At 44.9% G+C, this 14920-nt stretch overlaps 1 protein-coding gene across 6 annotated transcripts in view; it reads right to left on the bottom strand.

Moving 5' to 3' along the window:
- LOC122398658 (sodium/potassium-transporting ATPase subunit alpha) overlaps positions 1-14920 on the bottom strand; it is an 87577-nt gene that overhangs the window by 5291 nt on the left and 67366 nt on the right. For 3 of the 6 annotated variants that reach the window (XM_043398736.1, XM_043398737.1, XM_043398738.1), the window contains exons 2-8: positions 12560-12685; positions 10767-12492; positions 9920-10156; positions 9350-9651; positions 8205-8299; positions 589-763; positions 81-313 (exon numbers count right to left, since the gene is read on the bottom strand). In XM_043398736.1, the coding sequence (XP_043254671.1) occupies positions 81-313; positions 589-763; positions 8205-8299; positions 9350-9651; positions 9920-10156; positions 10767-12492; positions 12560-12685 (2894 nt within the window). Of the gene's footprint in view, positions 1-80; positions 314-588; positions 764-3449; positions 3545-8204; positions 8300-9008; positions 9104-9349; positions 9652-9919; positions 10157-10766; positions 12493-12559; positions 12686-13788; positions 13870-14920 lie in introns of all 6 variants that reach the window. The other 3 variants (XM_043398735.1, XM_043398734.1, XM_043398733.1) reach the window with 3 other exon arrangements.

The following is a 14920-nucleotide window of genomic DNA, read 5'->3' as shown; positions in this document are numbered from 1 at the left end:
AAACACAAACGAAGCTCCGTTTAAGCATCGAATGGAATCACAGTCGTAGGGAATATTTTAGATACAGAGATGAGACTTACTTGAGAGGGAACATGCGGAGACCTTTGTCCATGCCGGGCGTGTAGCTTAGGAACGCGGCGAGGGCAGTCTCGAACACCAGACCAAAGTTCAGGGCCCAGTTTCTCATTCCCTGGTGAATGATCGAGTTACGACGCGTCTTACAAACGATCAGATCGGCCCACTGTACAATCACGATCGAGACGAAGAAGGCCGTGTGGCAGGTGAATTCCAATGTCTTGCGATCCCTGTACGTCTACGCGAAAATAAACCAAACTCAGTATCGAAGCTCTTGTCAAGTTGTACTAGAAAGTTATATCGTTATTATTAGATTATTTTTATTAATAGAATTAATGAAACGGAAGCTTCGCAGAGGGCTGTCTCAACCCCTAAATATAATAATTCTTACTTGAAGTATTTCTTATATTCTTGCATATTAAATGCATTCTGTAGTTTTTTGAGGATTAAAATTTCCCACAAATGCATAAACATCCGCAGTCTAGTTATTGTTGCGGTGTTCGCTGGGCTTACCCATTCCTGGCCATAGCTGTCGCGAAGATCGTTGATGGCCTTCGAGTCCCACTGTTTTCGGATACCGAAAAGATACAGCGGGAGGAATCCATTCTCAGCCATGATCACGAAGTAGACGAAGAAACCGGCTGCAGCCTGGATCATACCGATCTGACCGTACGCCATCGAAATAAGCCTAGACATAGAGAATCGCGTTAAACGTGTCCCATCGACCACGACGACGATAGGCGTTGCAGTTACACTCTGTCTTCCAAAGAACTATTTCGAACGAACGTATCAATTACAGACTCGCAAAGGTCTTTAACTTCTCGGAGCAAGAGGATCGTTTTACTTCGAAGATAACGGTGGGAAGTTCTTTGAAGGCCAGACGAAGCTTTCTGTGTACACTAAGTTTGCTTGTAGTAGCCTAAGGTGGTGTTAATATGGAAGCCGTAGTCGGTTAGGATTAAATGCAGATTACTTACCGGATCGGAACGCAGATGATAACGATCGGTTTCTTCGCGTCGAGGCATGCCACACGAAAGCACAAGGCACGCACACACACACGCACACGTCACATATATATATATACATAATAGTATGCTGTTCATCGAGCCTCACGGTGCACGTGTCTCGTTTTCCGAGAATCGAGCTTTCCCCGTCGCTCGGTCGAACCGTGAGATTAAACGAAACCAGCTGACACCAAAAAAAGCAACGCAATCCTTGTTCAGGCAACGTGAATATGCTGGTTGTCTCGGAACCGATCCTGTTCTCTTACGATTTTAGACAATTTTTTACCTTCCTTACAAATTCCATACTCATAAAACAAATTAGTGTCAGTTATCGAGGAAAAAATTCCATCACTTAGCGGGGTAATTCGTCAGAGAGAACAGGCGTACAGTCCAGTCTCAGGTTCTTCGATAATTTGATTCGTTAAAAATGCGTCAAACTCCGTACGAACGAACAAAGGTTTTATGCAATTCCCAACAGGATCAACTCCGCGACGATAGTTTGCATGCGTTTGGCCGCGATGTCGCGCAACAGTCAATTAGCTCGTCAGGCGTTAGATCAAATCAAACAGATTGCAGGCAGAGACGGATCTCGACGGGTCAGATCTGGACGGATGGAAAAAAAAAAAATTGAGCGATTGGCGGGCACGGTTATCGATCGGGTCGGCGGCAGTGTAATCAAGCGAAGTAATTAACAGATCCGATAATCCCGTTCGTATAATCGAGAATCGTTAATTGCTGAACGCTGCTGCTCAGGCTGTGTGCATGGGTGTCGAGTTTTCAAGCAGCTTTTTTTGGCTCTTGCTTTTTCTAACGTTTTTTTGAAACTTCTTTCTATGTATTATTTTTTTTTGTTTGCATACCCGGGGGGGCCACTAAAACTTTACTGTTAATACGCGCGTGAACGTTTCAAGCTACGCGTTCGAGTCGCAGGCGTACAATCGTTAGTAGTCGCTCCAGAGATTCTAGATTTCTAGGTGTGGCTAAAGCATTCGGCATTCCCAACACTGTGAAGCCGTACTTCCACCTAAAAACGACTCGATAATCAACTTCGAACCTCTAATGATAGTCATTCGAGAAGTTTTTTTGTTTTGATCATGTTATAGTCGCGTCGTTTAGGCGAGAGGGCGGCTTAACTCTCCTATAAGGTATAGCTCGACGATTTGGAAAAGATTTCTACCATGGAAGAACCGGTGGCCATCTTTTCCTATTACTGTATATAGACTACTTAAAATTCCACAACCTTAAATTATTTATAAACTCCCACGATTTAATTTGAAAACATAATTTAATTTATTCGAATATCAGAAATTATTTTCTCGACATAACCTTCAATTCTGAATATACAAGGTTGTGGAATTAAAAACGTTAAGCGTTGCTGATTCACGCGAAGCTCGGGGCCACGCCTTCCAGGACCATTTTCCAAGTGATCGAGCTATACATACTGTGCTATACTGATCAACTAGTTTTCCTAGAGACGTGTTTTCTGACTCGTTGGGCGTAGAGTGTCAACCGAGACTGTTGTTTTTTGTTAAAACGACGAATCTCTGTGGGTGATACGATTGCGATACCACCGGAGATTTCGCGTAATCTTTAAAAGAAACTTCCGTTAAATTCTCGTCGTTTTCTCGTCCGTACGGAAGGTACCGTAATCGAACTTGGTTTTCTCTCGCTGCGGGACGGACTCCGCTCCGTCCGCGAGAATCGGTTCTTCCCTCGGGACACGTTCGAACCAAGTGCAGACGAAAGTGCGCACAATAAGAACGTTTAAAAATACAATTTTCGATCGACGCGTGCAAGAAAATAAATAACAAGCGTTTTAACCAACGAACAACGAGAGATTTGTATTTCAGAAAGACAAATGTACGACTTCGGACATCAGTAGACACTCTGTTTTGAATCGTGTTTGTAACAATCATGGCACGCGTACGTATGCGCTCGAGCATACGTATGCTCGATTTCAGTGTTGTTTGAAAGGTCAAACTCGTTCCGCGGCTATTATTTTACTCTACCGTTTCGTACAAAAAAATATCAAAAATCAAATTATTTTAACCACGAACACGAGAAAAAAGTTGATTGGTAAATGTATACGCGAAAATTTTTTACTATTAACGAACCACTATGAATCTTCGAAGGACGATTTCATCCCTTAATGTAGAGTTGAAAAATTTAAAAAGAAAATCTATCCCTCGTTTTTGACTGTTCTAGAAACCACTGCCTCTAAAATCGTTTTTACCGTCGGAACAGTTTTGGCCGTCCGTGCAACGTGAATGTGTTTGTGTATGTATGGGTGTGTGTGTGTGTGTGTGTGTGTGTGTACGTGTGTGTGGGGAAGGAACTGTTTTTCTCTGGGTGGGTAGTTGGGAGACCCACCTTCGGTTGACAAGATTGTCTCTGTAAGGATCGCGGGGCTGCCGTTTCATAATGTCCGACTCCGGTGCCTCGTAAGCTAACGAGATGGCCGGCACCTGCCATCCACCATTGATTAGAATGTGTGCCAAGCACCCCGTACACCGTACAAAGTACATATATATACACACGTTATACATGTATGCATATTTACATGTAACGTACAGATCATCAATTGATTGTACACAGTGATAGCGAAAGAGACAAGGAGGAGGGAGCGGGGGGAACGCGCGAAAAGTTACATATCGGAGAAAGAGTTCACGATCTCTCGATCCAGAGTCTGCACAGAATCGATCAACCTCCAAAGATCGTCCCTGTAGCCGTGCATCCGTTCGCTAGTCGGAAATGAAACACCATTCGTTTCTGTCTTTCGAACGCCACGCCAGAGGGAGCGGAGAAAAGATGGCGGCGGCGATCGTAGCGCTATTGCGCGGGAAAAGTCCCAACGACGATCTCCAGCGGGCAACCGAACCTGTCACGATCCGACAAGCCAAATATTTTAGGTTAAATGACTCTTTCTCCGGTTTTGCCTTCCCTTCGTTCCCTGTTTCCCGTTTCCCGTTTCCTGGTCGGGGGACCAGCACTGTATCACAGTGAGAATCGAAAAATTGGCATACGCCGTGCAGCGTGCTCTCTGCTGGGGTTAAGTGACATAACGGTCCTTCCGCTGAACACTGTGATCCACGAGCCTCGAAACCCCTTGCAATTTCTAACCTAGTTCCAATTCACGATTCTATTAAAATGGGTTTCGATCCCGGATCGCGTGTTCAGCGTACGAAGAACTGGTCACCAGAGTCGATCTTGCTTCGATCGTCGTTTCGTCGATGCTCGATGAAGTTCCTTTATAGCTGAGATTCTTTGTCTTTGTTTAGGTTAAAATTTATTTAGCAGATCAGTCTAATTAATCTGAAACTCTTTGTGGCACTTTTAGGCCCAAGGAAAATAAGTAAGAGAACCACCAATAAACCAAGGAATCGTCATCGAGCATTTCGTCAGGATTCCCTTCTCTTTCGTGCACTTTTAAATACGATTCAAGCTTCATTTCTGTTAGTATCCTTAAAGCATGGTTCCCCCAATGCACACTGAGAGTCCTGTAAATGTTAAATGAACTTTTAAACGATTCACGCGTACAATTCGAGAAACGAACGTTGTGCATATTGTTTGGAAGGGACTCTCTGTTGCATCGGAGGGGGGCATAAACAACCTTATTCCTCCCGTTATATAATATGCATACAGGCCCATGAAATATATTCCCGCATTAGCAACTTTCGATCGCAAGTGATCATTTTGACAAAAAAGTGTCTTTCGCTCGGTCGCTCAGCACCCGTTAGAAAGTTGCCAGTCGCAGAAGTGGTAGAAGGCAGCGGCGGTAGGCAGCGCATTACAGAATAAAATTGTGAGAGGACTGTAAAGAATAAAAAACTGCAAAGAAGAATCATGGACGCCTAAAAAATGTACAAAGGTGCCATATTTTTTTTTCTGTTTTTCCTATTCTTTCTTTTTTTTTTTTGGTAATTTGGTTGGTTCTTTGCGGTGGACACATCGTGGCGATAAGAAACAAAAAAATAATAGGTAAATAGTAATAAGTAGTAGTAAATAGTAATAGTAAAAATACGAGAGAGGTAGCAGCGGTAGCTGTGACAGTAGAATCGTAAAAAATAGTAGTAAAAATTCGTTGCTATCTTAATAAATAATGCTGGCTTGTGGTTCGTGACGGCGTAACAATAGTAAATAGTAATAACAAAGAAACGATAAACGATAAGAAAAAAAAAAAGAATGAAAGAAAATTGGTGATGGCAATCGTATTAGGATATTGAAAAAGATGCTCTCTATTGACGAGGATTGAAAACTTGATGATGAGAAAAGAGAGTAGAAGAGGGGGGGAGGCGACGATACTTACTGATGAGCTAGGACAGTGATAATAATAGTGATGACAATGATGACACTAATGACAGTAGTACGATAACGACAGTCACCAATAAAATATATATGTAAACACACGACTATCGATCTATGTACACATTATATACAAATAGAATCGAGACTGAACTAGCTAGTTTTCGAGGCGAGCGTCGTCGACGATGCAACTCGCAAGAAACTATTTACTCGACCACTTTTTCTCAACTTTCAATTTCAAAGAGCATAACTGCTAGGATATTTTTACAAAAATTGCCTTCTTACTTTTCATCGAACAGGGAACACAAAACGTTTTAGTACTTGGAGGATCAGATTTTATCAAAATTATATGATACTTTATGTAAATTAATATAACACACTATGAAGACTTATCGAACAGTTGCATCGTCAACGACGCCCTCTATCGTAATCTCTATGATAGTCGAAGTTCGTGTAATCCGACAAAAGATACCAGAGAATCGATCGATGCAGAAATTGGAAGAATTCCGGAGCAAGAAAAAAATTTCTTTAAGCCAGTAACGTTGTGTTATAGTTATTTTAAAATCTGCATCGATCTTGGCGATTCGATTGGCTCTCCTACTACATCCGGTGTGTTTCTTCGTGTAAAAGTTGTCGACGCGTATTTTCTGACTGTTAAAATTCGACGTATCAAGGATAGAGAGGAACACCGACGATTCCCAGACTGTCCATGGACACTTCTCTCCGCTAATCATGCACGTTGCTAGAGATTCGAGACGAATTGGAAAAATGAAGACCGTGGAACAAAAGCTGTCGAGACGCGGGAATGAAGAGGTAACGAAATGGCGGTGAATCTCGAATCCCTCGGGCGAGACAGCCGGGAACAGCGGAGAAAAAGAGAGAGAAATATAGCGAAAGAAAGAGAACAAAGATTAAGAGTAGAAAATAAATCGTCACGGCGGCCATTTTAGGTATCGACGAGTCGACGATGGCGGTCCCCAAAAAACGGGATCGCCGGAGCACGATGTGCAAAGTTCCCGAGCTGAGTCGACATGTTGGATTGTCAAAATCGAAAAATTGTGGCTCGCAGAATAATGCGGTGAAACGTGAAGGCCAAGCCAAAGCCGGTAGTCCGGCGTAAGAGAAAAGAAAAATCGTTGGAAAATGGTACTCAACTTCCTTTTTTTCCCCCAATGGCGGATCAGTTTCGTAAAGGGATGAAGCTCGGTCCAGAAAGAGGGGTGGAGATTTAAGAGATAGAAATTAGAAGGTGACAGATAGAAATAGATAGAGAGAAAAGAGAGTGAGAGAGTGAGAGAGTAAGAGAGACTTCAGATCGGCTTACCTTTGGCGTTAACGAAACAACACTAATTACAAGCGAGGATCATCGTCACATTGGAAGCGATCGCTTGACTGGCAATGGATTCAGAGGAAGAGAAAAAAACCTTCGAGAGAGAAACACGCTGCGATTGCTCGTCCTGCGATTTTTATCGCGTATTTTATGCTACGCCATTGCTTGCGATTTTCGCGGGCTATTCGAACGGTTCTAGATAAAACCGACTCGCTATAAATAATACAAAAACGGAGAATAATTGATAATTTTTTAACTTCAAATTTTTGAAAGAGGAAATGCTCCTCTTGGATATGTAATAAAATACACTGACGGAAATGTCTTTGTACTTAAATTGTACAGCTTCCTCGACTGAAATTTTTGGCACAAAATGGCGTGATCGTGGACGAGCAAACGTCACTGATCAAGACACGATCCAGCTCGTATCGAGTGTCGACCGGACTCTCGAACAGAGAGAAATAGAGACAGAGAGATAATAAAAGTTCTGATAACAAAGCTCTAGTGTATATACCCAGTCACCAAATGCCCCGAAAGTGTTATACCTGCGTGCACCATTCTCGGTTACCTTTTTTTTTTTTGGTTAGATTCGATCGTATAGATTCCCCTAGCGTATCCGAGTCCTCTGACCAAGGCATATCCGAGCAAATTAAACCCAGCCTTTTAGCGTTTCATCGAACTTACAAAGCAAAAATAAAACGAAAAACGCGAAAAGACGATACGTATATAACCAGACATTTTCTCTTATCGCTCGATATATGCTCGAAAGCTTCAGCATTCTCCGATATGCAAATGCGTTCCAAAGACGGGAGTTAGGCGTGACAAAGACCCCGTTGATCGTTCACAATTCTCGTTAAAAAAAAACAAACAATTATCAGCGAACACGTAATCCACGGACACCACAGTTATCGACCCAACAAACTTTCTCCACAGAATCAAAACAATAAAAAATTAGCAAAGGATAAACGAAACCAGACAATTCCTACGAAAGAGTTAAGGCCAGGGATTAATTTACACACGAAACATCGTTTGTCGCCCTTGTTCACAGGTCTCGCGGTGCGTGTCGGGCAACAAATGCTCAGGAAACAAGACGTGTTCACGAAAATCTTTTTGTGTGGTTTCTTTTTTTTTTTTTCTTTTTTTTTCGGTGGTCGAACGAGTAATATAGTCACACAAGACAGTACGAACTAGCTACTACAATAACCATAGGAGTAAGTAAGAAGTGTAACGACCAATAGGCAGGTAAAAGGAGAGAGCGATGGCGACTGCGGTGACCCGATCCTCGAAGCTGAAACACGGACGATTTTCTAGCCACTTTGCATCTTGGTCACCTGGACCACCGATCCTACACGCCTAATTAAATAATTTACCCGAACCTTTGGTGTCGTAACAGCTTCGAGGGTCGGGCGTGTCGTGTCACCGATTACTCTTTCTGACCATAAAAAAGTATATCTGGTGTAGCTTGTCAAGACTCGTTTATGTTGTTGATGTGTTACCTTTCGTTAACTAGCTTGTCAGTGAACGGGTTTCGTGGATGTCGCTTCATAATATCGCTCTCTGCCTCCTCGTAGGCAAGTGAGATGGCTGGCACCTGACGTCACATTATCAACAAGCTCAGTAACAAACGCCAAACAGTTACATCGTGAATATTGTTCGGCCGTGACCTTTGCGACAAGGATGCTGACCAACGGTTAGGGTACCTAGCGGAAGGCTTTCGACCCAGAGCTGATCGTCTGATCGTGGAGTATCGCGGCGATCAGCATCCTTGCAAGTGTGTCATATGATGAAAAACGTAGAATGGTAAGCAAAAAATAACTGAGAGAAACCAAATTGATCGGAACGATGAAGTGGGAGGGGGGATCAACGAAAGGATCATCGATGGGATTCGATCGGGAATCGGTGTTCTTTTGGGCTCGCTACTCTTTAGGGCTTCCTCTTTGTTGCTTATCCGGCGACTCTGTGAAAAAAGTTGATTACGTTTAACCAGTAGCGTCTAGATTCGTCCGGAGATCAAGTTCTAGCTTCAGGAACAAAGACACCGATGAAAATCTGACAGATCTCCGCAGGAATCGAGATGCTTCGGCGTGAAAGATTCAATGAAACGTTGATAGATACTCTGCAAAGTTACTCGTCTATCTAGAGTGTAAGAAAGTTGAGAAAGTTAGCGTCTATAGTGGGATGGCTCCTAGACCTGGCGTACTGCGGTTACTGGAGCTCTACCTAGCTTGGAGGATCACATAATCGTAAGAGAACCTAATAAAGCGATATCGTATGGGGGCCAGCCTTTTCGTAAAAAGAACCTTTCGTTGACGAGGTTGTCGTGATCGGGATCGCGGGGCCTTCTCTTCATAATGTCGGACTCGGCGTGCTCGTACGCCAACGATATAGCTGGTATCTGACAATCATCGTTTCAGCATTTAAAACACCAAAAATGGAACTTGGTAAGTTTTACTGCCATGGATCAAGAGATCGATATCGCTGAAAATCTTTCGTTACTCGCGAATGGGAATCGCGACGACTCCTCGAGGGATGCGATCGAACAACGATCGAGGAGCCGTTGGGATCCCCTCGACGATCTTCACGGGGTTGTTTCCGCGTGGAAACCATCGAGAACGGTTAAGCTGTAGGAATGGTCACTCACCATGTCTGTTCCCAAGTCGATGCAGAGAATGGTGACGGTACCAAGGGGCAGAGGGATGTCGCAAAGGATGAACGCCAGGAAGGGTGAGATTTCAGGGATGTTCGAGGTCAGGGTGTAGGCAATGGACTTCTTCAGGTTGTCGAAGATCAGACGGCCCTCCTCGACGCCTGTCACGATGGAGGCGAAGTTGTCGTCCAGCAGAATCATGTCGGCTGCTTGCTTGGATACGTCGGAACCAGCGATACCCATGGCTACGCCAATGTCGGCCTTCTTCAACGCGGGCGAATCGTTAACACCGTCACCTGGAATTATTTCACTCTTTAGTACAGAATCTTTATAGCCTGGGTCAGAGTTTTTCAGAGTTTCTTGGACTACAAACTCTTGAGCAAATTCATTATGCTCTGATAAATTAATTGACGTGTCTCGACCCACTTTATCTTGCCCAAGTAGTCGAGTACAAAGTGTTATTTATTTCTTGTATCGTTTCCTTGTTAGCCATGCTTTCATACCCAACATAGGTTAAGATTTTTGTAGAAATTGTCTATGGAATATTAACGTAAAATAGCGTACCAGTTACAGCGACGATAGCACCCATTCGCTGGCAGCCTTCGACGATGATGAGCTTCTGTTGAGGCGAGGTACGGGCGAACACAATTTCGGTGTGGTACCTGAGAACCTCGTCCAATTGGTCGGAGTTCAGTTCTCTGAGATCGGTTCCGTGGATGACGGCAGCCTTGGCCTCGCGAGGATTCACTTCGGATACCGGGATGTTCAATCGTTGGGCAATGTCCTCGACGGTCTCGTTACCTGGAACAAGAAACGACGAGTCACCAGCTGCCACGACACCGAGAACTTTTAAGACATGTCTGAGAGAGCCTGGAACTTTCCAACTAATTCTCGAAGAGACTCTAAATCTTTCATAAGGCTGCCAACATCTGTTATTAAGCTCTGAATATTTCATAAGAAGGGACGAGAGCTCGGGGACGAACTTTCAGCGAAGTTACTACTTTTTCGTTTACGCTTCGCCGCCGTCCGGGCGTACTTTAACCACCGGGAACGTGAAAGTTGGTAAAAAAAAAATATTCAAGCGTAATGAAGAATGATTAAAAAGTATAACGGTCGAATATTCATGCCAGAGGTAATTTACAAAGAGTTTCGGCAGCCTTCTGTAATATCATTCGTCCCAGAAGATTTTGTTAACAAGTAATAAGTCTTTCAAAGCGTTCAATTATTTTTTAAAATCTTGGAGTGGCTACTGGTAAGCTACCGAAGGGAACTACCAGGCCAAAGCCCTCAAATTGTCCACGAAAACGATACACTTTGTCATAGAGCTATCTATCTGGCTTTTCTTTGACATCTGATCTTGAAAACTATAATAATTTTTGTTTACAAAGATATGGGGAAAAGAGATGCTGACCTTCAGAGATGATACCGACGGATTTGGCAATGGCTTTGGCAGTGATCGGATGGTCACCGGTTACCATGATGACCTTGATACCGGCGGAACGACATTTAGCGACCGCGTCGGGCACCGCAGCCCTGGGCGGGTCGATCATAGACATCAGGCCCACGAAACGTAGTCCTTCGCACTGGAAGTTGGGATCGTCGCTGTTGAACTTGAAGCCGATGGGGAACTTGTCGGACGGCAGCGTGAAGTCGCAGAAACCGAGTACACGTTCGCCGAGGCCACCCAGTTCGAGGTACGCGTTGTTGAACGCCTCCTTCATCTCCTCGTCGAGCACCTTCTCTTTGCCACCGATGAAGATGGTCGTGCAACGGTCCAGGATCCTCTCCGGTGCTCCCTTCATCACCAACAGGTGCCTGGGATCGTCAGGGTTGTCCGACTCGTGGATAGACACCTGATACTTGTTGGTGGAGTTGAAGGGTATCTCGCAGACCTTCTTGTTGCGTTTCCTGATGCCCATCACGTCGCCCAGGGCCAGTTCCATGCATTTCAACAGAGCAGCCTCCGACGCGTCGCCGTTCACTTCCTTCTTCAGAAGGGGTACGTGCTCCTGGCCGGGTTTGAACTCGGCGCGGTTGCAGAGGGTCGCGATCTTCGCCAACGCTTTGAATCCTGGACTGGTGCGGTCGTACTGCAACCCGGACTGATCCTCCGTGGTGTCAGCCTCGATGATCTGATTGTCGAACCACATGTGAGCGACCGTCATACGGTTCTGCGTGAGCGTGCCGGTCTTGTCCGAGCAGATAGTGGACGTGGAGCCCAGCGTCTCTACGGCCTCCAGATTCTTCACCAGACAGTTCTTGGACGCCATTCGCTTCGCGGTCAGGGTCAAGCAGACGGTGACGGTGGCCAGCAAACCTTCTGGTACGTTCGCCACGATGATACCGATGAGGAAGATTACAGCGTCCAGCCAATGGTAACCGAGGATGAAGGCGATCACGAAGAAGGTGACGCCGAGGAACACGGCCACGCCAGTGATCAGGTGGATGAAATGGTGGATTTCTTTGGCGATCGGTGTCTCGCCGGTGTCGAGACCGGATGCCAGACCTGCGATCCTTCCCATCACTGTCTGATCGCCGCAACAGATCACCACTCCTTTCGCCGTGCCTTCGACCGCGTTTGTCGAGAAGAACGCGAGGTTCTTCGTTTCCAAGGGGTTCTCGTGCGTGAACTCCGGAGACCTGGACTGCGGCTCCGATTCACCGGTCAACGAGCTGTTGTCCACCTTGAATCCCCGCGACTCGATGATACGGATGTCGGCCGGTATACGATCGCCGAACTTCACCTCGACCACGTCCCCCAGCACCAGGTCCTCCGCGGTCAGCGTGACTTTCTCGCCCTCTCTGATCACCGTCGCGAACTGCGGCACCATGTTCTTGAACGATTCCATGATCTTGCTCGACTTGCTCTCCTGATAGTACGAGAATATGCCCGTCACTATCACCACCGCCGCCAGCACGATGCCCAGGTAGAGATTGTCGTCGTTCGGGTCCTCGCTGGTGGACGCCTGGATCGAGTACGCGATGAAGCAGAGGATCGCGCCGATCCACAGCAACAGGGCGAAACCACCGAACAGATTCTTGCAGAATTTTACCCATTCTGGCGTCTGTTTTGGCGGCGTCAACGCGTTCGGACCGTCCCTCTCGAGGTTCTCCTTTGCCTTCGCGTGACTGAGGCCCTGCAACGCATACACAGTTGAAATTCAGAGTCCACTCAAGGGTTCAGAGGAGCTTGGTTTCACTTACGTTTTCGGGGTGAGTCTGAAATCTTTGATACAGTTCCTCGGGTGTGATTTTGTGGAAGTCAATGTCCAACTCCTGCTTCAAGTCGTCTAGATTGTCCGTCCTCCGCTTTGGGTTCTTCCGCCGCGACTGCGTGGACAAAAAACAACAGACGGGGTTAACGACACTAACTCTGCTATAGGATCACCCGTGCAAGAATTATGTTACCTTCAGACACAGATAGCTTACGTTACAGAATCGTTGAATTTGGGATCGTTATTGTTAATCTTTTGGATGAAAATGTGACCAACTCGTGGAGGATCAAAGATGAGGTAAGGTTTTTGAGGTTAGTCGAGGAATGAAAGATAAGAGTCCTTCCCTTCTATTTAATATTAATGATACACGTACTACGAAACTACAGAAGCAGCTACTATAGGAGGTTGATCAGGAAAGTCCAAGTTTACACATTGTTATAACACAAATTACTCCCCCTGATGTGATTGTTAATTGGGAGATTTGATTACAATATTTGTAGATCGTCCGACGATCCTCGTTAATTAAAGCGTCGTCCGTTTTGGCGGTAATGGCGTGTTGATGTGTTTACGTGGGAATTACCAGCAATCCTGTTGTTAAACGTACGTTTAGAACATAATCCTGTTAAACCCTCCTCCAAGGATCGGTTAATTATCCTGTATTAACGTGTCAGCGCAGCAGACGAAGAGTACCATTTTTTTCGACGATTACGTAATGATGCAGAATGATCGAGACCCATGTTAGCGTGAGTTTTTTAAAATACTGTGCCGTGCGAGTACCAATCGACAGGATAGATTTCGTCGAGAAGAGAGAGAAGCTGACAGAGTGAAACAGAAAATAGAAGAACAGTAAGGTAGAATTTCTCTATTAATATTATTATTAAAAAACAATTCTGTTGGAAATAAGGAAACGCGAACGAGCATCGTTAGCAGAATCTCGAAGAACGTTTACAGAGAATATTTAGAAGAGACACTCGAGACTGCAGAGAATTGTTAGGAGAGAGTACGTAAGAAAGGTTATTAGTCGAGAGCAACGAAAGAACCAACCGGAAGACGAAAGAGCACCGCGGCAAAAAGTTTCAAAAGGCGAGATGAAGAATGTTTTTTTTTTTTTATTTGCAGAAACTAGGAGAGAACGGTCCATCACCGACGAAGCAAGCCGCGACATTGCGAGCGTAAATGGAGTCACCGCGGGGGCCGGAAGTCCTCCGGTGCGTATACCTTGAACATCCCGTCGGCCGTTTTGTTGTCGTCGCGAATTTTGGGTAACGTGGCGACCCTGTACGAGTCTGAGCGGCCATGCTGTAAAAAATGTATGATAAAAAAAACATGAGACATGTGAGGAAAAAAAATACAAAATAAATCGATGCGACACAATGGTTAAAAACAAAATAAAAAAATTAAAAAACGCATGTTTGTTCGACGGGTTCGATGATGCGGTGTGTGGATCGACGATGGTCGTTGCACCTAAAAAGTGTCAAGATTTTCCCAGAAATCGTACCACACAGATGGCTGTATCGGGAAAACGATATTTCCCCCGGAATTACAGAGTCGAAACGATACACCACGGTGTGTGTCCAATTTTCTCAATCCAGCGACAAGATCGTCGCACACAAACGCAGAAACGCACTCGACCGACCTTCTCGAAACACGTGGGCAGCGTAAATCGAACACGTGAGACCGCGGTGCAGCCAGAGAAGCCTAATTTTCAAGTTCGACCTCGCCAGCCCGAGCTCTACTCGTTCGCGTTCGGATAACGACCGTTTCCGGTGCCGTTTCAATGGAGGCGTATCGCTGAAATCGTTCGATGGTATCCCGTGATCGAGACTATCCTTCGAACGAGTCCCACGGACCACAGGTGGATCGAGTTTCCGACGTTAATCAAGGGACAAAACACGATCAAACACCTTTCGATTTTTCATGCTTTTCTAAAAGATTCTATAAAAATAAAATTCAATTGCTTCGCCAAAACTTTTTCAAACTTATTTTTCATATTCTTAGGGACAGAATTTTCGGAGACTCGAATTTTGCATTCCCCCCTTTTAGCCCCAATAAACACGCCACTGGTGTTCTAGAAAATACCGTGTATTTCAAGACCTTCGTTCATTAACACTTTCGTAACCAGCGATTCTAGCGCACGACCTAAAAACGGCAACCGCGTATAATTTTCAAAATTTTCCAAACGAGTCTTGAAATATAGCAAAGCATTTTGTACGCGATAATCTGGTCTAAAAGTAATTAATTGAAAGTTATTAAGGCCAGAATAGTCGAACAGAAAAGAGCTTGCAAAAGAGCGAATTATTACTGGGAGGGATTGGTTCCTAGCTCCTAGACCTTGGATAATCGATGACAA

Source organism: Colletes gigas, unplaced genomic scaffold (assembly GCF_013123115.1).
Source record: "Colletes gigas isolate AHSC1104 unplaced genomic scaffold, ASM1312311v1 Colletes_gigas_Sc00012, whole genome shotgun sequence".
Taxonomy (NCBI): domain Eukaryota; kingdom Metazoa; phylum Arthropoda; class Insecta; order Hymenoptera; family Colletidae; genus Colletes; species Colletes gigas.
Note: the sequence above shows the minus strand (reverse complement) of the source record. Positions and strands in the feature narration are given on the sequence as shown.